This window comes from Suricata suricatta, chromosome 9 (assembly GCF_006229205.1).
Source record: "Suricata suricatta isolate VVHF042 chromosome 9, meerkat_22Aug2017_6uvM2_HiC, whole genome shotgun sequence".
Taxonomy (NCBI): Eukaryota; Metazoa; Chordata; class Mammalia; order Carnivora; family Herpestidae; genus Suricata; species Suricata suricatta.
Genome location: NC_043708.1, coordinates 89,481,700 through 89,508,164, shown reverse-complemented (window position 1 = coordinate 89,508,164; position 26,465 = coordinate 89,481,700). Strand labels below are relative to the sequence as shown.

General features: G+C 35.0%; 1 protein-coding gene across 9 annotated transcripts in view; it reads left to right on the top strand.

The window, feature by feature from the left end:
• TRPM7 (transient receptor potential cation channel subfamily M member 7) overlaps window positions 1-26,465 on the top strand; it is a 125,850-nt gene that overhangs the window by 33,109 nt on the left and 66,276 nt on the right. For all 9 annotated transcript variants that reach the window (XR_003913754.1, XM_029953041.1, XM_029953044.1 and 6 more), the window contains exons 4-12: window positions 3,990-4,188; window positions 7,324-7,537; window positions 9,757-9,881; window positions 11,668-11,839; window positions 13,360-13,534; window positions 14,672-14,795; window positions 15,892-15,964; window positions 18,006-18,106; window positions 24,661-24,795. Coding sequence is in view for 8 of the 9 variants with exons in the window: in XM_029953041.1 (XP_029808901.1) it covers window positions 3,990-4,188; window positions 7,324-7,537; window positions 9,757-9,881; window positions 11,668-11,839; window positions 13,360-13,534; window positions 14,672-14,795; window positions 15,892-15,964; window positions 18,006-18,106; window positions 24,661-24,795 (1,318 nt within the window). In the remaining variant the exon portion in view is untranslated. The remainder of the gene's footprint in view (window positions 1-3,989; window positions 4,189-7,323; window positions 7,538-9,756; window positions 9,882-11,667; window positions 11,840-13,359; window positions 13,535-14,671; window positions 14,796-15,891; window positions 15,965-18,005; window positions 18,107-24,660; window positions 24,796-26,465) is intronic.

Genomic DNA, 26,465 nt, shown 5'->3' with positions numbered 1-26,465 from the left:
TGTTCTTATTGAACTGCTCAGATTTGTCTTTCAAATAGTTTTCAGAATTTTGCCCAATATTTTCAGATTTTTATTTCCACTCCTTCATTTCTGGTACTTAAATTATGTGTGTGTTGAGGTACTTAATATTGTTCCACAGGTTGCTAATGTTCTGTTCCTTTTGTTTCCCCCCAGTCTTTTTTCTCATTGTTTCATTTTAGATAGATTCTGTTGCTGTTTCTTCAAGCTTACTGGTTTTCTTTCTTTGTGGTGTCTTATATGTTATAAATATTACCCTATGACATTGTCATTTCGGATATTTTTATTTTATTTATTAACTAATTTAATTTTTAAATTTACATCCAAGTTAGTTAGCATATAGTGCAACAATGCTTTCAGGAGTAAATTCCTTAATGCCCCTTACCCATTTAGACTCCTTTCCCCTCCCACAACCCCTCCAGCAACCCTGTTTGTTTTCTATATTTAAGTGTCTTGTTTTCTCCCCCTCCCTGTTTTTATATTATTTTTACTTTCCTTCCTTTATGTTCATCTGTTTTGTATCTTAAATTCTTCATATGCATGAAGTCATAGGATACTTGTCTTTCTCTGACTAATTTTGCTTAGCATAATACCATCTAGTTCCATCCATGTAATTGCAGATGTCAAGGTTTCATTCTTTTTGATTGCCAAGTAAAAGTCCATTGTGTATATATATATACACATCTTCTTTATCCATTCATCTGTCGATGGGCATTTGGGCTCTTTCCATTCTTTGGCTATTGTCCATAGCACTGCTATAAACATTGGGGTGCATGTGCCTCTTCAAAACAGCATATCTGTATCCCTTGGATAAATACCTAGTGGTGCAGTGGCTGGTTTGTAAGGTAGTTCTGTTTTAAGTTTTTGAAGAACCTCCATACTGTTTTCCAGAGTGGCTATACCAGTTTGCATTCCCACCAGCAGTGCAAAAGAGATCCTATTTCTTCGCATCCTTGCCAACATCTGTTGTCTGAGTTGTTAATGTTTAGCCATTGTGACTGGTGTGAGGTAGTATCTCATTGTGGTTTTGATTTGTATTTCCTTGATGACGAGTGACGTTGAGCATTTTTTCATGTGTCATTTGGCCATCTGGGTGTCTTCTTTGGAGAAGTGTCTATTCATGTCTCTTACCCATTTCTTCACTGGATTATTTGTTTTCTGGGTGTTGAGTTTGATAAGTTCTTTATAGATTTTGGATACTAACCCTTTACCTGATATGTCGTTTGCAAATATCTTCTCCCATTCTGTCAGTTGCCTTTTAGTTCTGCTAATTGTTTTCTTTGATGGGCAGAAGCTTTTGATTTTGGTGAGGTCCCAATAGTTCATTTTTGCCTTCGGAGATGTGTGGAGTAAGAAGTTGCTGTGGCCAAGGTCACAGAGGTTTTTATAGGCTTTCTCCCCTAGGATTGTTTTTTTAGTGTTTGTTTTATTTTGAGAGAGAGAGCGTGAGTGAGAAGGTACAGAGAGAGAGGGACACAGAATCCGAAGCAGACTCCAGGCTTCAGTCTGTCAGCACAGAGCCCAACGCGGGGTTAGAACCCAAAGCTGTGAGATCATGACCTGAGCCGAAGTCGGCCGCCCAGCCAACTGAGCCACCCAGGCGCCCCTCTCCTCTAGGATTTTGATGACTTCCTGTCTTTGATTTAGGTCTTTTATACATTTTGAGTTTATTTTTGTGTATGGTGCAAGAAAGTGGTCCAGGTTCATTTTTCTGCATGTCACTGTCCAGTTTTCCCAGCACCATTTGCTGAAGAGACCATCTTTATTCCATTGGATGGTCTTTCCTGCTTTATCAAAGATTAGTTGGCCATACGTTTGTGGATCTCTTTCTGGATTCTCTGTTCTGTTCCATTGATCTGAGTGTCTTTTCTTGTGCCAGTAGCATACTGTCTTGATGATTACAGCTTTATAATGTCTTGAAGTCCAGGAGTGTGAGGCCTCCAGCTTTGGTTTTCTTTTTCAAGATTGCTTTTGCTATTCAGCGTCTTTTCTGCTTCCATGCAAATTTAAGGATTGTTTGTGCTAGCTTTGTAAAGAATTCTAGTGTTATTTTGATAGGGATTGCTCAGATATTATTTTTAGATGTTCTAATTGGATGTTTTATTTTAGTACTTATTTATTTATTTATTTAGTAAGCTTCATGCCCAGCATGAAGCCCATTGTAGGGCTTGAACACAACCCTGAGATCAAGACCTGAGCTGAGATCAAGAGTAAGATACTTAACTGACTTAGCCACCCAGGTGCCCCTGGTTGGGCTTTTCAAGAAAAATGTTTTACATGGATGCCTTGATGGCTCATTCAGTCGGTTAACATCCTACTCTTGATTTTGACTCAGGTCATGATCCCATGGTCATGAGATCAAGCCCGGAGTTGGGCTCCATCAGGCATGAAGCCTACTGAAGATTCTCTCTTTCTCTTTTCTTCTGTCCGTCCCTTTTTTGCGTGGGTGTGTGCACGTGCACATACACGTGCTCTCTCGCGCTCTCTCTCTCACGCGCTCTCTCTCGCGCGCGCTCTCTCTCTCTCTCTCTCTCTCTCTCACACACACACACACACACACACACACACACACACACACACACAGTTTTCTTCCAGTTCTCTGCTTGTGGTCGTGTTTTCATTCTGGTCACCTTCTAGAGCATATTTTTAATAGTTGGAGTTTATTTATAGTAGTTGTTTTAGTTTCTGCTAATTCAACCATGTCTGTGTTGAATTTGTGTCTTAATGTAGTGATTTTTTTTCACTTATTTTCCTCTTTCTTTGCATGCTTCATAATTTAAAAATATATTTATTTTCAGAGAGAGAGCAAGCGAGCGAGCTGGGGGAGGGCAGGGAAAAGAGAGTATAACAAGCAGGATCCATGCTGTCAGCCTGGAGCCGAACACAGAGTTCAGTTCCACAAGCCATGAGATCATAACCTGAGCTGAAATAAGGAGTCGGACGCTTAACCAATTGAGCCACCCAGGCACCCTGCATGCTTTGTAATTTTTGATGGATGCTGCACGTCATGAATTTTATGTTTTAGGTTGCTGGATTTTGTCATTTTCTGTTAGGGAGTTTTGGACTTGTTTTAGCAGGGAATTAAGTTACTTTGGATCAGTTTGATCATCTCAAGTCTTGCTTTTTTAGTTTGTCATGGTGCCTTTGGGTCTAGGTCTAATTTAGCTCTTCTAATAGGCATTACTCTTCTGAGAACCCTTTTATAGGTCTTGTATATTAAGATCTCTACTCTGGCTGGTGACAACACAAACTGTTCCCTGCCATTTATGAACTTTTGGAACTATTTGGCCTTCTGTTGTCTAATAGTTCTTTTATTTGCTTTGGGTAGTTTATTCTTACTCATGTTCAAGGAGACCCTTCTGCAAAAATCTGGAACTCTTTCATGTAGCTCCCTCTTCTTTGTGTTTTTGCCCTAAAACTCTAGCTCCTTTGGTTTCAACAAACTGTGATTATGATTTTTTATCACATTATTGAGACTGCCTGGCTCCACTGTGTTCCTGCTTCCTCCATAGTAGTGTCCATAAGTGCTTCTAGGTGGAATACAATGACTCTCTCTGCCCCTGGCCCTGGGTCACCAGTGTTATCACTATATGGGTTAGTTTGCGTTTTCTTGAATTCTGTATACATGAAATCATAGAAATATGTTCTGTATGGCATCTGGATTCTTTCATGCAGCATGATAATTTTGAGGTCATCCATACTGTGTTTATTAGCCATTTATTCCTTCCTCCTGCTGAACACTATTCTATTATATGGCTGTACTACATTTTGTAGGTGCCCCACACTAAATTTAGAGGATTACATCATCAAGCAAATATATAGTATTTTAATACTATGTTGAAAGTATTAATTTATTGGTTTTGTAAAAATAAAGTTAAATTATTTTCATACTCTTCATTGGTTTGTTCATTTTAATTCAGTTTTCCATTGACCAATTTTTTGAAAGATTTTTAAAAATTTCTTTCCTTTAGGTGTTTTTGTGGGCGTTTGGTCAAGCAACATGCTTGTTTTACTGCAAGTCTTGCCATGAAATACTCAGATGTGAAATTGGGTGACCATTTTAATCAGACATTAGAAGAATGGTCTGTGGAACAGCATACAGAACAGAGCCCAACAGATGCTTATGGAGTCATAAATTTTCAAGGCGGTTCTCATTCCTACAGAGCTAAGGTTTGTCATATACTCGACTTTTTAAAACTTCATTTACCTTGTTAACCTAAGTAATATACATTTGTTGTTGGAAGATTTATATAACAGTAAGTCAGAAAATTAGTCTCAGTCATTCTTTATGTATTTTGAAGTTCTTTGTAGAGGTGCAAATGTCTTTTAATCTCTTGTTATTTATTTATTTTTTTTTACAAAGTCTGGTTTTTCTTTTCTTTTTTTAAATGTTTTTCTTTATTTCTGAGAGAGAGGGAAAAGACAGAGTATAAGCCGGGGGGTGGGCAGAGAGAGAGGAAGACTCAGAATCTGAAGCAGGCTCCAGACCCTGAGCTGTCGGTGCAGAGCCCAACCTGGGCTCGAATTTGTGAATCGCAAGATTATGATCTAGGCTACCAAGGGACCTCTGAAGTCTAGTTTTTCTTAAATCAGCATAGCTAAGTTTTTTTTCTTCCCTTTTACTTTTAATCTTTCCTTATGTTTAAGAGGTTTCTTTTTAAGAAGCACTTAATTTTTAAATTTATTTTACTGTCATTTTTTTTCTTTGTTTCCTTTTCTTTGTAAAATTTTTTCTTTTTGAATATGATTTATTTATTTATTTTAATAGTTTATTGCCAAGTTGATTTCCATATAACACCCAGTGCTCTTCCCCACAAGTGCTCTCCTCCATGACCATCACTCCCCATCTCCTTGCCTCCTCCCCCTCCAGCCCTCGGTTCTTTTTCAGTATTCAAGAGTCTCTCGTTGGTTTGCCTCCCTCCCTCTCCCTAACTTTCTTACCCCCTCCTTCCCCTTCCCGTGGTTCCTTGTCAGGTTTCTCCTGTTACACCTATGAGTGAAAACATATGGTATCTGTCCTTCTCTGGCTGACTTATTTCGCTTAGCATTACACCCTTGAGGTCCATCCACTTTGCTACAAATGGCATTCTTTTTCATTGCCATGTTGTACTCCATTGTGTATATATACCACATCTTCTTTATCCATTTTCCTTTTCTTTCTTATGTGCTTTGGATTAAGTATTTTTAAAAATTATTTCCTTCCTTATTATCATGTTATTTTATACATTCTTTTTCTGTAGATTAATCTCTTTTTTATTACGCTTATTTATTTATTTATTTACTTATTTATTTTGAGAGAGAAAGAGAGAATGAGCAGGGGTGGGACAGAGAGAGAGGGAGAAAGGGAATCCAAGGAGGCTCTGTGGTGACAGCCCCAGTGTGGGACTTGAACTCACGAACCATGAGATCATGGCCTGAGCTGAAATCAAGAGTTGGATGCTTAACCAACTAAGCCACCCAGGTGCCCTTTCTATAAACTAATCTTATAGTAAATACTACAAAATGCATGTTAATGTATTATAAGTTAGTCCTTTTACTACTTTTGGGCAGTCAAGAACCTTCAGAATACTTTTTAACTGCATTTATTTCTCTTGTGACTTATGTGCTTTTGTTGGCATTTTAAACCCCCAAATATAATTATTATTCATTTAGATTACCAACATTTGACCTTTTTAGATTATTCTTGGTTCTGTCTGACTCCCTGCCTTGATGGGAAAAGCAGTGCTAAAGATGGATCCATCTCTCCAGGTTTTCCTGTTCTTTTGGATCTGGATCCCATTTTTCATGGCCTTGGTAGCTTTCTGATGCCTTCAGACAGACATGTTATTTATGGGAGGTTTAGTCATGTAGGTGCGGACTTTGGTTCAGGTCATAATCTTGCAAGTCATAAGTTAAAGCCTTTGTCAGACTCTGCTAATGGTTCAGAGTTTGCTTGGGATTTTTCACTCTCTCCTGTTTCTTTGTTCTTTTCCTACTTACGCTTTCTGTCTTTAAATAAATAAACTTTTAAAAAATTGCTCATTTTCTAGTTTCTCTATTCCTAGGGACAGAATTAGTTCAAAACAGTCTAGTCTACCATTGTCCAAAGTGGAATTCCTCACTTATTCCTTAAATAATCTTTTTTTAAAAATTTAACTTTAAGCTATTTTCCAAAGACTACTTTATGTACCCAAATATAATAATGACTTAAACAAAACAAATGCAGGAAAACTTGGTATAGAACAAATCTCATTATGTGTAACATACTGTTTTGCAAGAAACTTTTCTTAGAGATGATTAAGAATGTTTTTCTTCTGGGACACTGGGGTGGCTCAGTTGGTTAAGTGTCCAACTTGGGCTCACATCATGATCTTGTGGTCTGTGAGTTTTGAGTCCTACATCAGGCTCTGTGCTGACAGCTCAGAGCCTGGAGGCCGCTTTGGATTCTGTGTCTCCCTTTCTCTCTGCCCCTCCTCCACTTGTACTGTCTCTCTCTCTCTCAAAAGTAAATAAACAGTTAAAAAAAAAAACTTTTTATAATGTTTTTCTTCCAACATATGAATATTTCACATTTCTTATGAGCTAAATCATACAGGTATATTAGAATGAATACAGGTATAATAAAATGAATTAGAGTTGTCATGGCAAGTAAGTTTCATGATATCACTTAAGACAAAGATAATTTTTTTAACCTTTTCAACCAGAGTAAGTTATTCCACAAATGTGACAGCTTATTTTCTGTACAGTTTTTCAAAAATTAAACTTGTGAATCCATCTGATCACCTTGAAATATTGAGTGAAGAAATATTTTTGTTTTATTGCATAATCAAAATTCTGTTATAAATAGATTGGATCATTGATACAACTTTCAAACAGATAATACAGTATTTACCTCTGTTAATAGCAAGAGTTGTAGAAGCTTCCTTTTTTTTTTTGTTGTTATTCTCTCTCTTTCCCTTTTCTCATCACTGTAGCTAGCCATAGCAGTTCCTACCACTACACTCATAGTTATATCAAATCATTAAATACTGGGCATAGATAAAGGGTAATTGAGTTTATATAAACAGGAAGAAAAATATATTTATGTTTTAAAGGTTAAAAATTAGAGTACCACTGCTTCCATCGCTTTTACAGAAATGGTTTTCCAACTTTAAAATCATTTGTTAATTGTTTATTCCTAGGAGTGTTAAGTACGTTAAAAGCAGCTTATCAAATCTACTTCATAATAACCTGATTTAAGTAACATTTTTCTAAAGTTGTATAATGTTGTATTTTGAAACCTATGAACATATTCAGTTATTTTATCTTCTTAAAAATCTTTTTTAGTATGTGAGACTATCATATGACACCAAACCTGAAGTCATTCTGCAACTTCTGCTTAAAGAATGGCAAATGGAATTACCCAAACTTGTCATCTCTGTGCATGGAGGCATGCAGAAATTCGAGCTTCACCCACGAATCAAGCAGCTCCTTGGAAAGGGTCTTATTAAAGCTGCAGTTACAACCGGAGCCTGGATTTTAACTGGAGGAGTAAACACAGGTAATATGATTATGCCGATTTTATTTATTGTGTTTATAAATGTTTCATAATATCAATTAGATGTTTTAACCAATAGTCAACATTAAATATCAGTATGTTGTTTTTTCTGTTAAATAATTTATATAGTTCCTAAGTATAAGTAGTAATTGTAAGAAGTATTTGATTTTCATTTAGTCTTAAAAGTAATAACTATATAGCAGGTATTGACAAACTGTGGTCCCATGCACCAAATCCAACCTACTCGTTGTTTTTATAAATAAAGATTTATTGGAATAGAGCTATACTCATTTGTTTTTGAATTTTCTACAGTTTCATTTGTGTTACAACAGCAGAGGTGAATAGTTGTGACAGAGACTATTTTACCTTGCAAACCCTAAAATGTTTATTATTTGACCTTTTACCAAAAACACTGTTGACCCCTACAATAGAGCCAAGTGTTATTCTTGTCGCTTTCTGGGTACTGGTAAATTGATCCCAGAATGGCAATCCATTACCTAGGCAGTGGTAAGAAGTAACTTTCAAAATTAATTTTTAATATGCTATAATTTTTCATTCCAAGTCTTCACTACCACATATATAGGTTAGATCTAAGAATGCTAAGTTAACTTTAGTATCCAAAGTAAAATATAATTATTATTTAAATTAGTTTGCAGACATTTAATTCGTTATCTTCAGCCGGTTTTTGAATCTCATTGTATGTCAGACATTCTTCTGGATGCTGAAGATATATCATACCACAAAACAAAAAAAATATTTACCTTTGTGGAGCTTACATTCTAGCAGGGGAGAGGCAGATAGCAAACAGATAGCTAAATATGTTATTACATGTTAGATGATAAGCGCTATGGAGACACATGAAATATAAAGGAAGGATGGTGAGGGGCGATGGAGGGGGCTTCATTAATAAGGTGACATTTAAGTAGAAATTGAAGGAAATGAGGGAGCAAGATAAGAATAATGTAGGGCAGAGCATTTAAAAGAAAAGAAACTGCTATTTCGTTGGAAGAATGATAAGAAGGGTCCAGTGTGGTTAAGTGGAATGAATAAGGAATGCTAGGTGATGAGATTGGAAAGATATGGGGGTGTGGCTGGTGATGGTTTAGGGTGAAGCGGGGTAGAGTGGTGAATAGCAGGGGCAAAGGCACATCATTATATAAAGCTTTATAGGCCATTATAAGTACTTTCACATTTACTCTGAATAAGAAAATAAGGTTTAAGCAGAGAGTTGACAAGAACAAAGATCATTTGGATGATGTTTTGAATGTAGACTATGAACAGGCAAGGCAGCTGTTGGAAGACCAGTGAAGAGGCTATTTCAGTAATCCAGGTGAGGAATGAGATCTAATGCATTATAAAAATCAAATTGAGTGATGTATTGGTTTTCTATGGCTGCCATAACAAAATACCATAGGCTGGGTAGCTTAAGCAAAATAAATTTTCTCGCAGTTTTGGAGGTCCCAAGATCAAGTTGTTAGCAGGTTTGGTTTCTCCCAAGACTTCTCTCCTTGGCTTAAAGATGGCCACTTTCTCACTATGTCCTCTTCTCTGTGCAGTGTGCATTCCTGGTACCTCTTTTTGGGTCCAAAATTTCCTCTTCATAAAAGGGCACCAGACAGATTGGATTAGGGCCTCATTTTAAGTGTATAGCCTCTTTAAAGGACTTGTCTCCAAATACAGTCACATTCTCGTACTGGGATTAGGGTTTCAACATATGAATTTTGGGAAAGATACAGTTCAGCCCATAACAAGTGATAATGAAGAGTTATATGCTCTTTGAATTACCTTCTCTACTTTTTTCCTTATTTTTGATTCAGTTGGACAACTCTTGTAGTTGCTTGTTGTATGTGTAATGTGTGTTTTGCTTATGGTCCTGAGCCATACTCTTCATTTTTTTTTAGATGATGTGTAGAAAAATAACAAAAAACTACAGTTACTTACATGAGGAATCTAAGAAAGGACTAGGCCTAACAACATGGTAAAAGTTATTTATACGTGTGTTTCAGGCAGTTGTAGTGATTTGACATTGTGGGATTTTTTTGTTTGTTTTCATTTTGGTCCTTGTGTTTTTTTTCATCAGTTTGTCTTTTGGACCTCATTGCTTTTTATCTTCTTTGTGTAAATAAAAATATCACTGATTATAGTGTTATAGATTAAGCACAAGACTATTCTGAAAACAATAACTGCTTTCAAATAAAGTGAATTCAATTTTGTATGAACAGGTGTGGCAAAACATGTTGGTGATGCCCTCAAAGAACATGCTTCCAGATCATCTCGAAAGATTTGCACAATTGGAATAGCTCCATGGGGAGTGATTGAAAACAGAAATGATCTTGTTGGGAGAGATGTAAGAACAACTAAAAAAACTTTCATATTTGAACTTATGTATAAACAAAATTAGAGCAAGAATAGTTCAAGTCAACTTAAACTATTCATGATCATATTATACTTTTCAAATTATGTTTAAAAAGTATTTTCTTGAGGTGTCTGGGTGGCTGTCAGTTAAGTGTCCGACTTAGGCTTAGATCATGATATCCTAGCTTATGAGTTCAAGCTTCACATTGGGCTCCATGCTGACAGCTCAGAGCCTGGAGCCTGCTTCGAATTCTCCCTCTCTCCCCCCCTCTCTCTGCCCCTCCCCTGCTTGTACTGTGTGTCTCTCTCTTTCAAAAATAAACATTAAAAAATTTTTTTTCAGTATTTTCTTGAGGTTTTCTTACCATCCTTGCATTTATAGATATAAGCAATTGGCATCATATTATTAAAAAGTAATTTTAATGATTACTATTTATTTTTTTAGAGAGACTGAGTTCAAGTGGGGGAGGGGCAGAGAGAGCGAGAGCGAGAGCGAGAAAGAGAATCTGAAGCAGGCTCCAGGCTCCCAGCTGTCAGCACAGAGCCTGACAGTGCGGTTTGAACCCATGAACCATGAGATCATGACCTGAGGTGAAGTCATATGCTTATAACTATTTCACAGCTTTTCCAAATCACGTCAGTCTTTGAAATTAAATTTTTAATTTGACATTAAGAATTAATTTTATTGTCACTAAGAGTAGTAATCATTTGCTAGTGTTTTATTTGAATAGGACATGTGAATTGGTTATAAATATTTGTCAAGAGACTACTAAAAAAGGAATTACTGAATTATAATGATCACTTTCAAGTGTGGTTATATTTCTAATATCAAATTTGAAGATTCAGCTTAGGGCTAGAAAAATAGCAATATGACCTTTGATTACTCTAATTCAGTGTTCTTTGTATATACTTTGTTCACTAATAACCTAACAGTTTATTCACACTACTTATTTACTTACTTATTTTTGGTTTCCTTTGCATGTGATGATAAAGTAGTATATATGCTAGGGGCACCTGGGTGCCTTAGTTGGTTGTCTGACTCTTGGTTTTGGCTCAGGTCATGATCTCAAGATTCGTGGGATTGAGCTCCACATTAGGCTCTGTGCTGATAGTCTGGAGCTTACGTGAGGGACTCTTTCCCCCTGCTGCTCCCCCCTCAAAATAAATAGACTTTTAAAAAATAATATATATTCCAAAATGAGTCAAAATACAGTTGTATGGTTCAACCCATTATTGATTAATCTTCAGCTAGTTAAAAGCTTGTGCTTTTTCACACAAGCTTTGTGTATAGAATTGATGAATCACTGAATTCTGTTCCTGAAACGAATATTGCACTGTATGTTAACTAACTAGAATTTAAATACAGATTTGAAAAAAAGTGTTGGGAGAAAAAAACCATGAACTTTAAAAAGAAAAAACTCGAGGTACCTGGATGGCTTATTTGATTAAGTGTTGGGCTTCCACTCAGTTTTGTGAGTTTGAGCTCCATGTCGGGCTCTGTGCTGACAGCTCAGAACCTGGAGCCTGTTTTGGATTCTGTGTCTCCCTCTCTCTCTCTCTGTCCCTTCCTTGCTCGTGCTCTGTCTCTCTCTCTCAAAAATAAATAAACATTTAAAAAGAAAAAGCTTGTGCTTTTTGACACATTTTTATTTTAACTTTTTCTGTGTGTTACTGTATTATAAATGGAATTTTACTTGCCTTTGTAGATTATTTCAAAGTTTGTTTTTCTTTATATTATAATTAATCCTGCCCACTAATTGATGTTTGCTGTTGTTTAGGTGGTTGCTCCTTATCAAACCTTGTTGAACCCTCTGAGCAAATTGAATGTTCTGAATAATCTACATTCCCATTTCATACTGGTGGATGATGGCACTGTTGGAAAGTATGGGGCAGAAGTCAGACTAAGAAGAGAACTTGAGAAAACTATTAATCAGCAAAGAATTCATGCTAGTAAGGGAATTTATAAATTTGTTATTGTTGAAATCATTCTCGCCAGTATCCTAATAAGGTTCTAGAAAGGTTCTCTGGAGAGCTTATTTTTTGTCATAGCAAGACAATATATGAAACAACCAAAATGGCTTGATCTAAGGCAAAATAGGAAGACTTAGGGAAAGAAGTCGGAGGCCAAATAGGGTATTCCAGATTGAGGCCAAAGCCACAAAGCTTTATTAGAAGCTCTGTTGCTATTGTAATCCCATTGCAGCCTAAGGATCAGAATTATTCTTAATGTGTGATATATTCTAATACATGATTTGAAATTCAAGATTGAAGAGGAAAAGTAAGAATTGTCTTGCTTAAAGTTTATAATGTGAACAGGTATCACTCTTTGGTAGATGTGTCTTAAAAATTGATATTCTTGACACTGGTCTTCCTTTTCAACCAACATCTAGGTTTCTCTTTCAAAAATAGGAAATTTTGTAGTCCTAGGACACCAAAAAAGATGGGCCCTGTGACAAAGTGAAATAGAAATATAAAATTATAGAAAGGTGTATTCAGATGGATGCATATCCTCTTCTAAAATTCAGGAATGTTTTAGAATCCTACAGTTGTGGGGCACCTCGGTGGCTCGGTCGGTTGAGTGTCTAACTTTGGCTCAGATCATGATCTCACAGTTCGTAGGTTCAAGCCCTGGGTCAGGCTTTATGCTGACAGCTCAGAGCCTGGAGCCCATTTCCAATTCTGTGTGTCCCTCTCTCTCTGCCCCTCCTCTGCTCATGATCTGTCTCTCAAAAATAAATAAATGTTTAAAAAAAAAAAGAATCCTATAGTTGTGTGTATTGGGATTCTCTCACTGCATTGCAGGGTATTATAAAAACAAAAATTGGTATTCTTCACTAAATCTTTTCTGTTACTCTTGTAGAGGTCTTGGGTTTTTTTAATCAGTTCCTTTTAGGTAGTCCTGACTCTGTCATTAACTTTTATGTTAATGTCTCATTGCATTTGAAATCAGAAATATACATTTTAAAAATGAATAAAAACATACATTAGAAGTTCAACTCCTACAGTATTAAAAAGCAAACTAGGGGTGTCTTGGCTAGCCCAGTTGATGGAGCATACAACTCTTGATCTCAGGGTTGTGAGTAGAGATTACTTAAACATTTTTTTTAATCTTTAAAACAAACCAAGATGCAAATTTGTGTTATAAATTACTTGTCAAGAGTTTCAATTAGTGAAAGATATGAAGTAAATTTTACTTCTCAGTGAATCTAAATTCTAGTGCATGCCTAATCATGGATGTATTTTGTAATTTTGTCATTTAGAACAGATTTTAAGTTAATGAAAAAGTAATTTATTCAGTATTTAACTAACTTATGTAAGATTTGGTATCGTGTTGAATGACTAAAGTGAAGTCAGCACAATCTTGTAAGAAATTATATTTTGACTCATTTTTTGGGGTTTTGATTCAGTAAAAAAATAAGATTAAATTACTGTATTTAGTCTGATATCTTATAATCTTTTACTTTGTTAAGGAATCGGACAAGGTGTCCCTGTGGTGGCACTTATATTTGAAGGTGGACCAAATGTTATCCTCACAGTTTTAGAATACCTTCAGGAAAGTCCTCCTGTTCCAGTCGTCGTCTGTGAAGGAACAGGCAGAGCTGCAGACCTGCTAGCGTATATTCATAAACAAACAGAAGAAGGAGGGTAAGTGTGTGCTGACAGAAATGTTTCACTAACATGGAAAGAGGCTGATGGTTTTTAGAATATTGGGTTCATTTCAGTATTTTTATGAACATGAAAATTTAAAGTTTAATACAATACCTTTTCAGGTTTGTGGAAATAGCTTGTCATACATTATGGGAATGAATTAAAATATAATAGTCTTCCTAGAGGACAGTTTTGTAATCTCTGTCAAACATACAGAGGCATGTATCTTTTGACCCCTTTGTTGCATTTCTAGGAATTGTTTGTTTACCTGTATTTGTACACATGTGAAATATATGAGATTATAAAAAGTTACTCATAACAATCTTTTTGTAAAAGTAAGAGATTGGAACAGAATAGGATATGGATCAAGAGGACTAGATAAATACATTATGGTATCTCTACATAACAGTATAGTTCGTGGCTGAGAAAAGTTGGTATCTGTACTAGATTTTGGAAGATTACCAAAGTATATACTTGGAAAAGAAAAAGAAGTTGAAATGGAACTAGGAAGTTGAAGATAGCAAGAGACTTTCACTATGAATTTTCATTTTTATATTTTATAATGTTTTATGTCATTATATTTTTGAGCCATAAAATATATTACCTGTTGAGAAAAAGAAAAATGTGAATGTGCTCATGTTTAAGACATCTAGGTAAAGTATTGCTTAATACATAATAATAACCTTATAATTATCTTTATACAATATCTTATAAAATGTGAGTACTGATACAGCAACACATGCCAAGTAAAAAATCATTCAGAGAGACTCTTGAATACTGAGAACAAACTGAGGGCTGATAGGGGAGGGGAGAGGGGAAGGGAAGTGATGGGCGTGGAGGGGGGCGCTTGTCAGGATGAGCACTGGGTATTACATGGAAACCAACTTGACAATAAATTATAAAAGAAAAATAAAATTTAAAAAATTCAAAGAGAAAAATAACTCCCATTCCCCCCCCCCCCATATGACTTACAGCCAATTGGGAGTCTCATGAAGGAGGATCTTTCACTCAGGTTAAAGTACTTAATATTAATACCGTATGTTTAAGGTCTTAACATGGATCAACCTATACTTCATATTAGATTTTACAAATAAAGAAATTGAAATCAGTGACTTATGTTTCCTCTCACTCCAGCAATCTCCCTGATGCAGCAGAGCCTGATATTATTTCAACCATCAAAAAAACATTTAACTTTGGCCAAAGCGAAGCAGTTCATTTATTTCAAACACTGATGGAGTGCATGAAAAAAAGGGAGCTTGTAAGTAGATTTCAGCAGAATAGCCTTCTTTATTTCATTCAAAACCCATTATAAATTGGTGACATACCTGGATTTAAAATTTGAAAATATTTTTTAAGCATGTAAAGATGTCATTTATTATTTTGTTCAAATGGAGGGATATCATAGAATGATTCTAGTTTTTATATGGTATTGAGACATATTTCTATTTCTGTTTTAGGAAAAGTGTAATAACTAGACCCCCACAGATTATATCTAGAATCAAGGAAGAACTGTAAAGAGTTGTTAATGGCTTCTCTAAAATATATCCGTAGGAGCTCCTGACTGAGTTGGTCAGTAGAACATGCAACTCAGGGTTGTAAATTTGAGCCCACTTTGGGTCTAGAGATTACTGAAAAAGCAGTCTTAAAAAATGAAATATATTTAGAGACTATTTTATTTTACTGTGACTAAATGCTCAAATTAAAGATTAGTGGTGCTTAATTTCATTCATCTAAACATGGGCTTAAGTTTTCAGAGAAAATTTTTAACAACTATAATAGGCAAATGATAACATGGTTTGATCTGTTTGGTTTTATGCATTTCATTTTTATACACAGTAGTTGAGAGGAAAAATTTATAAGGGGTTATGATAATAGTCTTTTACTTTATGAAAAATGTTATTAAATGAAAATCTCAAGTGGTATGTCCCTTCAAATAATTTAGAGACATTTCCAGTAAAAGGATTAAAGAAAACATTTCTCATTCAAGAGCATATATATATATATATTACTTAAATGTTCATTCTGTAGAAGGAACATCAAGATTTACTCAGATACGTAATCTCTAGTCTCAGGCCATAAGTTGCTTATTGTAGTAAAGGTTACATACCTAAAATAGGTCAAAAAATGAATATAATATGAAACTAAGCATTTTGAGTATACTTGCCATTTTTATTTGGTAGATGAGAAAGTTTTTAATTTTGTGTGGATTTTTTGGTTGAAATGAAGTTATTTCTGATCAAACCCCCAAAAAACTGTATCTCCCATGTGGTTTGAAATTACTTTCTGTTTTATATACTTTATGCCTTAGCTTTGAAATATAAAGGCATAATAATTATGAATTGATCTTCAACTAGATCACGGTTTTCCATATTGGATCAGATGAACATCAAGATATAGATGTAGCAATACTTACTGCATTACTTAAAGGTAAGATTTATAATTTTTTTATTTGTAAGATCTTATTCATAGTCTGTTTATATAAGGTATGACTTTTAAATTTGTCTAAATGGGAATTTTTCAACAATTATTCTTTGTGAAAGACACTGCTAGCTTTCTTTGACAGCAAATGAGCTTTTAGCTTTTGTTTTTATCTTGTAGAAAGTTTTAAAAATTTTTAATTTTTAACAAGGTTTATGCCACCAGACCTATTTGATTATCCTATTAAGAATGTGTCACATTTTTAATTGGCTGAAAAATAAATGTTTAAAGGTAAGGTATTAGTTGATAGAAATTAAAACGCTCTTAAACATGCTGTTTTCATTTTGAAAGGAAGTTTGAAAAGAAAACTGGTGGTGTCTTTGAGAACTAAAAGGTTAATAAATATCACATTGAACTGTTGTCCTCTCATTTATTTTGCCAGAGACATCCAACTGATAAACAGAATTACAGTGAAAACGCTTTCTAAAAATTAGAACCTAAAACTGTCTCATCTGGGTGGGTACTTGGAAGTCCCAAATATGCAGTGAAGTAGCGAGAGCAAAGCAAGAGAGCACAAATCGTTCACAAGAATTTCCCAAATATTAGATCATAATAAATTGCCAATAAATTAAACATTTAAAAAATACCATAGTAAAATATAATCTATTTACATCTTGGGGAAAAAGAGGTAACAAGAAATAGGAAATCCAGAAACCAAAAAGGGAAATATCAATAAATGGGATTGCCTACAAATAAATAATAAAAAGAGAACTCCTAATATTTTCCATATAGTTTGAGCCCACATTGGGTGAGTTATTTGTACTAGCCATTGTGTTTTACTGGTTTATGTTCTGTATCATTTAATCTTATAACAACCCTAAGAGGCAGATTTCCTATTATTTCCTCATTTTATAGCTGAGGAAGTTAAGGAATAGGAATGTGGAGGAATCACAAAGAGTTGTTATAAATTAATAGTAAGATGATGAGTACGTCATGGGAAAATGAGTCTGAATTTATGTAAAAATGTTAGCAGAATAATATAAATGCTTGGGGGAAAGGTGGAAAGATGGTCAATATTATAATTAAAACAAAGTAAATCTTAATTAAAGAAGCGGTTTACTCTCCTCCTGGATATTCTTACACATTGATAGGTTCTTATAACCTTTCTGGAACGTATTTTGGCAGTATGTTAAAAGTTTGAATGTATTCTTCTTCCCAGCATTTTGGCTTCTACAGCATCATCCTATTTAAATAAACATGTATCTAAAAATATGTTCACCAAAAAATTCAAAATAACCTGAATGCCCAATAGTGGTTTTTTTAAATCAATTTTAGTTCACCTTTAAAAAGTATTATTAAGGGTGCATGAGTGGCTCAGTTGGTTGGGTGGTCGACTTCGGCTCAGGACATGATCTCACAGTTCATGGGTTCAAGCCCCACATCGGGCTTTGTGCTGACACCTCAGAGCCTGGAGCCTGCTTCTGATTTTGTGTCTCCCTCTCTCTCTGACCATCCCCCACTCATGCTCTGTGTCTTTCTCTTTCAAAAAGTAAATAAATGTTAAAAAAAGTTTTAAGTATTATTAATATGTCTATAAGGTTAGTCTATTGTACTGTTATATGAAACTGATATATGATATTAAGACACATAAAGTAGGCTACTGAATACTTTGTATCATATGATGCACTTTTGCATAAATAAGTAAAAGTATATGTATGAATTTATATATGTACAGGAAATCACCTGTAAGGATATTTTTCATAATCTTAACACGGTACTATCTCTGTGATAGAAACAGTTCATTTTTGTTTTATTCCTGTTGCATTCTGAATTGTTTGCAATAAATGAGGCTATGTGTTTTCTATAGTTGGAAAATAAAAGTTCTCAGCTCTGAGGGTAACCCTATCTCTCTGAGACTGGCTACCTCTGAACAGTGGCTGACATGAACTGTGTAAGTTAATTGAAAGGGAATGGGAAGAGTTTGTAAGTGTTCACGTTTTAATGGAGGTAAGTTAATTGAACTTACCAACTGTTTTCTTTATTCAATTAGGCACTAATGCATCTGCATTTGACCAGCTTATCCTTACACTGGCATGGGATAGAGTTGACATTGCCAAAAATCATGTGTTTGTTTATGGACAGCAGTGGCTGGTATGTAAATATATATGCACTGTAATTCAATTAAACTGTGTTAGCAGAATAACAAAGTATTTGCTGGAAATGTGATCTGACTTGACATTTTACCTGTCTGCCAAAAATGCAAGACTGGTTTAGCTAAATATTTCTACAACATGCAGATCCGTTTAGGATTTCCTAAGTTCTGTTTTGCTTCTTTTTTTATACAGTATAGATCTCTAAAAATCCTAGAACTGAAAGTAATCTTAGAAATAGTGTCCTATTATACATCTTTGTTTTATTAGGGATATCGGCCTGTAATTTTCTTGTGTTGTCAGGATAATGCTAGCCTCATAAAATGAGTTTGGAAGAGTTCCTCCTTGTTTTTTAGAAGAAATTAAGATTTGTTTGTTGGTAGGATTCACCAGAAAGCTCTCTGGTTCTGCTCTTCTATTTGTTGTTAGGCTTTTGATTACTGATTCAATCTCCTTACCAGTAATTGGTCTATTCAGATTTTTCCATTTCATCATCATTCAGCCTTGATAGTTTGAATTTTCTCATTTTTTCTAGCCTAATTTTTTAGTGTGTAATTGTTCATAGTAGTCTCTTCTAATCATTTATATTTCTCTGTTATCAATTGTAGCATCTCCTATTTTCTGATTTTGAGCCCTCTCTCACTATCTTTTTGTTTTTTGGGGTTTTTTTGATGAGTCTAGCTAGCCACAACTAGCTAGATAAACTTTTTGTTTATCTTTTCAAAGAACTAGCTCTTAGGTTTCATTGATCTTCTCTATTAGTTTCTGTTTATTATTTCTAGTCTAATCTTTATTATTTTCTTCCTTCTATTAACTTTGGGTTTTGTTTATTCTTTTTCTCATTCCTTGAGGTATAAAGTTAGGTTTGAAACTTTTAGTAGTTTCTTGAGGTAAGCATCTATTGCTGTCAACTTTCCTCTGAGAATTGCTTTTGTTGCATTCTACAAATGATGGTTGTATTTTCAAATTTTATTTGTCTCAAGGTATTTTTTTTGTTTCTTCTTTGACTCATTCATTGTTCAGTAGCATGTTTAATCTTCACATTTTTGAATTTCCTAATTTCTTTCATGTAATTTCTAGTTTCATACCATTGTGGTTGGAAAAGATTCATGATGATATCAGTCCTCATAATTTTATTAAAACTTGTTTTATGGCCTACCATATTATCAATCCTGGAAAATATTCCATGTGTACTTGACATGTGTGTTCTGTTCTGTTGCTTTTGAATGGGATGTTCTGTATATATCAAGTCTATTGAAGGCCAGTTTTTTTAATTGATTTTCTGTCTGGATGATCTATCCATGATATAAGGGGGGTGTAGTAAAGTGTTCTACCATTGTTGTATTGATGTCTCTTTATCCCTTTTGTCTGTAATATTTGCGTTACATATTTAGTTTCTCCTATGTTGGATGTATAAATATTTACGTTATATCTTCTTGTAGATTGACCCCTTTATTATTATTATTATTATTATTATTATTGACCCCTTTTTATCTTTTATTACAGTCTTTGTTTTTAAATCTGAGATAAGTATATCTATTCTGTCTTTTGGTTTTCATTTGCATGGAACATCTTAATTCTGCCCCTTTGCTTTTAGTGTAAGACTTTACATCTAAAGTGAGTCTCTTATAGACATCATGTAGATGATGAATCTTTTTTTTCTCCATTCAACCACTTTGCGAGTTTTGATTGGAGCATTTAGTCCACTTACATTTAAAGTAATTACTATAGGTATGTACTTATTGCCGTTTTGTTCATTGTTTTCTGGCTCGATGGATGAATGGATAAGGTAATTAGGTATATATACATGGAATATTACTCAGCCATAAGAAGGAATGAAATCTTGCCATTTGCAGCAACATAGATGGATCTTGAGATCATTATGCTAGGTGAAATATAAATACCATATGATCTGTTTTATATGTGGAATCAAAAGAGAAAAATCAAGCTCATGGACACGGAGAACAGATTGGTGGTTGCTAGAGGTTGGGGAGAGTGGGGACAGAATGGATGAAGGGGGTCAAAAGATTAAAAAAGAAAGAAAAGAAAAAAAAAAATAATCCTATATGTACAAGAGAATTCAATACAGTGTTATCTCAGATGTTTAGACCAGTTCCTTCAGTGGTCTTTCCCATCTTAACCAAATGGCAACAACCTTTTCCCAGTTTTTGAGATAAGAAGCCTTAGTATCATTTTTTACTCTCTTCTTTTTCATATATTCCAGTTCAATAACATTTGTAAATGTTTTCAAATCTACTTTATTTTAAACACAATTTTTTTTATCATCCTGGTTCAGTCTACCTCCACGCTTTTTCTTTACTGTTTTAGTAGTGTCCTGCTTGTTTCCTTACCCTCATTCTTCCTCTCCTATTACACAAAAGATGGATCACAGCACATATATGCAGAGAACAGTCCAGGAATCTTAGGATGGTTTACAGGGCTTCACAGCATTGGTCCTATCTCTGCCTCTCTTATTTTACATTACCACTTTTCCCGTTGCACTCTTTTATGTAGCTATATTGGGCTTCTTACTGTTTTTAAAACATACCAAGAATGTTCCTGTCTTTGTACTTGCTTTATTTTTTTATCTGGAACAATATTCCCCTATATGCCTGCCTAGACTTGCTTCCTTTTCTTTTTCTGGTTTCCTTTTTTTTTTTTACGTTGTATTTATTTAAGTAATTTCTACACCCAACGTGGCTTGAACTCACAGCCCCAAGATTAAGCGTTGCATCCTCCTCCGATTGAGCCAGCCAGGTACTGCTCTTTTTCTGCTTTCTAACCAAACATCTTTTCAGTTAGGTTTTTACTGTCCAGCCTATTTTAATAGAAGTCCCCTATGGCAGCATTTTCTGTGTTCTTCTCTTCCATTTTTTTTTCTTTAGCATTTGTCACTATCTGAAACACCATCTATCTTAGCTATTTATTTCTCTCTCTACTCCTGGAAAGTAAACTTTATAGAAGAAAGAATATTTTTGTTCACCTCCTATATTCACAGCCGGGCACATAGTAAACGCTTGATAGATTTTTGTTATATGTCTGAATCAGTCGGAAATTTGGCAGATTTGTTCATCTCCACCTTGAATTATTATCCAGCCTTTACAGAGGATGAGCTGAATTTATCTATGAAATGTAAACAGCAAAGTGTAGAAAAGTATGCTGAGCATGAACTTTATCGTAGCAAATTCTGTTTTTGAATGTACACACATTCAGGCATATCTGCATGCACTATGTGGTCATAGAACCTTTCTGGGAACTATTACTATGGGATATGTTTGTATAGAGTTGGGGACAGAGGAGAAAGTTTCATTTTATACCATTTTTGGTATTTGATGGTTTTCTTAAACTATGGAGATATATTTCCTATAAATAATAAAAAAGAATATTTAGTCACGTTCATTCTTATAGGACTTCAGAGGAAGAAATTAATATTGATCAGCAGTGGTAAAACTCTTAACAATAAACCAACCTTTTAGTTCCTTGAATAGCTTCATTTGATTTTTTATCTCCTTAAATGTAAAGACTTGGAAAAAGCCTTCATCTTCTGTGTATATATGATTTATCTCATGGGTTTGTTAAACACAATGTTACCTACTTGATTTTGTGCTTTCCTTCATTCTAGAGTTTGCAGCACAATTGTTTTTACAAGTTTTTCCTCTAAATTTTTAAGAGTTATGCATTGAGTATATGAAGAAAAGTGGAACAAAACAGATACTTTTTCTTTAACTAAATCTTTTTTTTCCCAGATGTGGAAATTTTGTCAGACTTTATTGTTGTTCTGGACAGTGGTTATAAACACAATTCAGATAGAACTCTTTTAAAATATAAGTTTTGTTACGCCCTTTTTACTATATGAAAATAAAATTTCATCAAGTACTTAACTATACAAATAAATATTGGGGAGCTTGGGTGGCTCAGTCATTTAAGGATCCAACTCTTGGTTTTGGCTTAGGTCATGATATCATGGTTCATGAGACTGAGCCCTGTGTCGGACTTTGGGCTGGCATTGCAAAGCCTGTTTGGAATTCTCTCTTTTCTTCTCTCTTTGCTTGTGCTCTCTCTCAAAATAAATAACTAAAGAAAAAAACAATATAATGCCCTATTGTGATAAAGACAAAATCATTTATAATAAAAATAGATATTTCAGTGTGGTGATACCCAAGAATGGAAACCTATAAATGGCAAATGGCATAATAAGTAATTATATGCTTGCATTTATTTTATGTAGAATCAGTGTAAAGTGCTGCAATTGTGAGTACACACTAATATAGAAATATTGTTAGCAATATAAATTCCATGGGGAACAGAAAAATACCCATTGACAAGTATAGGACAAGGAAAGAGCAAGAAGAGGAACAAATAGGAATTGGAGTAAAAGTAGTTAGAATAAGTTATAACATATGAGAGTTATTTGTATGTGATAAGAGAAAGAATCCTGAAATAAGAATAGCATGCCTTGATAAATCAGTGGCTGTTAATAGGAGAAATTGAATACGTTTTACAGTGTAATTAATTAGTTTGGCCTTATTTTTAGGTGCAATGTCAAAATATTTTTCTTGTGAATACTACATGGCGATGGGAAATAATGAAATCTGGCCATTCATAGCAACATGGATGGAACTTGAGGGTGTTATGCTAAGTGAAATAAGTCAGGCAGAGAAGGACATACCGTACGTTTTCACTCATAAGTGGAACAGGAGAAACTTAACAGAGGACAAGGCGGGGAAAATAGTTGGGGAGCGGGAGAGAGGCAAACTGTGAGACTCTTGAATACTGAGAACAAACTGAGGGCTGAAGGGGTAGGTGGAAGGAGAAGGGGAGTGATGGTCAGAGAGGAGGGCACTTGTGGGGAAGAGCACTGGGTGTTAGATGGAAACCAACTTAACAATAAACTATAAAAGAAAAATATTTCCCTTGTTATGACATGGAGCTGAGTGATAAAAAATACTGCAGAAAACAGGGGCCCCTGGGTGACTCAGTTGATTGACCATCCTATTCTTGATTTCTGCTTAGGTCATGATCTCTTGGTTCATGGGATCAAGCCCCATGTTGGGCTCTATGCTGATGGCTTAGAGCCTGCTTGGAATTCTCTTCTCTCTTTGCCCCTTCTTTGCTGTGTGCTTACTCTCTCAAAATAAATATACTTAAAAACTGCAGAAAATAGATCTTCCATGTTAAAATCCCATCATGTATAATGTATGCATTTAGTCTGTATCCTTTAAAAGATCTTGGTGGCCATATCCTTTGTTAAGAGATGGAAATAGAGGATAGATTGGAGAAAGAAATGGTAATAGAAGCTGTTGTAGAGAAGTGGTATATTTATCTAGTAAACTTCTGCAGACAGAATCAGAATAAGATTGAAAACAACGGGTAAAAAAAACAAACAATCATTTTCGTATTGATTTTCACCACAAAGTTTTATTTTATCATATGGTAACAAAATATTTAAAATATACAGAACCAATAATGAGATATTTAAAATATCTTAATATCATACATATAAAATGTATTAATGTTAAATACATTAATATTAAATACATTAGTGTGGTGTTAATTAAATACCCTTTATGGCACGCCTGGGTGGCTCAGACTTTAAGCATCTGACTTTGGCTTAGGTCATGATCTCTTGGTTTGTGGGTTTGAGCCCCCGGTCATGCTCTGTTCTGTTAGCTCAGAGCCTAGACTCTACTTTGGATTCTGTATCTCCCTCTCTCTCTGCTCCTCCCTCATTTGCACTCTGTCTCTCTCTCAAAAATAAAAAGATTTTTTAAAAATTTAATAAAATGAAATACCCTATTATTAGTGATACTTAGTGAAATGTTTATGTTTGTGTCTCCAGTAATTTAACAGCATTTGATTCAGAGTCTGTTGAAGTCTATAAAGAGTCCCTAAAAACTTAAAAGGGACAGCTTAAAAGTACTGGCTCACATACATACTTTACATTAAATTCAAATGGCATAGATTGTATTGCTATTAGGAGATATGATTTTTCTCTAGTAGTGAATAATTTGTTAAATTTCTAAAGAAAACTAAGTACCATCTTATCTAACTTACATGGTGTTGTATTTTTGGAAACTTTATTGCAAAACAAACCATGAAAATACTTTGTTTTTATATGTAAAGCAGCATTATTGCATTTTCACATATGAACATCCAGCAGGATAAGAAAGTAATGGCCCCCAATTAGTGAAATGATCCCTCCAAAAAAACCTTTCCTAAACATTGAGAACCATTGCTCTAAGATATTTTCGCCCAAAATTTACTTGTTGATGGATTCTTTCTTGTTGTTCCCCCCCCGCGTTCCCCCCCCCATGTAATGTTTCATTCCTGCAGAAATAGTACTTATGGAATGTTCTTTGGGGAATGCTACTCTAGAGAGGTCTTTTTTTCTATTCCCTTTATACCTTAAGTTCTAGCCTTTTACTGTTTTGCATCTTTTTAATTTTGTTCCAAAAACTGTTCAGGAAAAAATAAGTATAAATCCTAGGACTTGTATTGAGAATTATTTGCATAATTTGAATGTGTAAAATATATTCATTAATTTTGATATTTTAGGTTGGATCCTTGGAACAAGCTATGCTTGATGCTCTTGTAATGGATAGAGTTGCATTTGTAAAACTACTTATTGAAAATGGAGTAAGCATGCATAAATTCCTTACCATTCCTAGACTGGAGGAACTTTATAACACAGTAAGTATATGTTCAAATTCTTTGGTGATTAAGCTTTATTATCTTTGGGAAGTGTCAATTTACCTAAACATATCCAATTTTACTACTAAAACATTTAATGATTTCCTTGATTACTTGGAAAAATTACAACCAGTCTTAATGTGCATTGGTTATATGACAATCTGAAACTGTTTCCTTGATTCTGGAGTTTCTCCCTGTCACGGAAGCCACATAGGGAAAAGGTAAAGTGTTAGCAAGCTGGTCTCCCTTTCCTTATCCGCATCCCTTTTTAAAGCCCTAGTAATCAGCTTATTAATTACAGGGTAATTGTATTTCCTTCTTTTTCTTTTTGCTCAGTGATCATTACACCAAATTTTTATTGATGTCTTTTTTAATAGAGAAATTACACATTGTTTTTTTGTTTATCCTTTTTGTTTTTCATGATTTTGACCTTGTGGTGTCCCCCTTTTAGCTTACATACCATTTTTCATTGTTTTCTAAAAAGCTCCTGAAAACTATTACCTTTACAAAGCCTTTCTCATTTCAAGTATCACATGTCTAGCATTGTAGAGAGTAAATACCACCCATCTTACTGTTTTTCCATATTACCAACTTTAATTGAGTTATACTTTGAAGTGCACTATTACCAAATCCTAGCTTTCTAAATTTGACTTATCTGCAAAGCTCTCTGTTCATTCAACAGTTTCTACCATTTTTCTCCTCCAAATGTCTTTGTACTTTGTCTTTATAGTAGTATACTACTTCAGTAATCTAGTCTTCTTATCCTTTCTTCAAATTAGTTCCTTAAACCAATTATTCTTATAATATGTTTTGCCATGTCTTTCTCCAGTGTAAAAATTTTTGATAGATCCGTGGGGATGGGGGAGGGGAGTTAAAATGGTGAAGTACTAAAGAGACCCTGGGCTTGCCTTGCCCCTCAAACACAGCTAGCTCAACATCAAACAATCTGAATACCTAGAAAATTTATCTGAGGATTAGCAGAACAATCTGAATAATTTGAGGGAGAGAACACGGCAGGTACTTGGTGTGGAGAGGTGAATTGGGAAGGGAAGAGCTGTGGTGCTTCACAGAGGAGGGAGCTTAAACTTTCCCAGGGAGGAGACAAAGGGAGAGAGCAGTGCATTGGGTTTGCGCACAAAAGCACTCCCTGTGAAAGCATCTAGAGAAAAGAGTGAAAACATGCACAGAGGACTACATTAGAAAACTGTTCCCCAGAACCACTAAAGGGGGGAAAAGGAGAAGGAAGGTTCATTACTGTCAGTTGTCTATAAACAGTGCAGCACAGAGTCTGCAGTTTCAGAGGTTAGCTCTTGGTGCTACTCTAGCAAGGAAGCAGAGTGGAGACCTGGGAGCAGGCTGCCCAGTTTGAGGATCCCCTGGGTCGCATGGGGAGAAGCAGTTCCCCTCCTTGGAGTGCATTTGGTAGAAGTGATACGGCCTCTCCACAGGTAAAAGACCCATTGGACGCCATCAAGCCACCACGGTCACCCGTATAGGAACAGAGATGCAGCTAAGGGCAGCAAACTCTGACACCAGCTGTGTATTGTGCTTTACCATAAACTAGAGCTGGTGCCAGTGTGCTGTGGCGCGACCATTTCCCAGGCCAAGCCAGCCCCAGACACAGCACAGCAAGACCCTTCCCCAGAGGATGGCTTTGGGTCAGACCCATA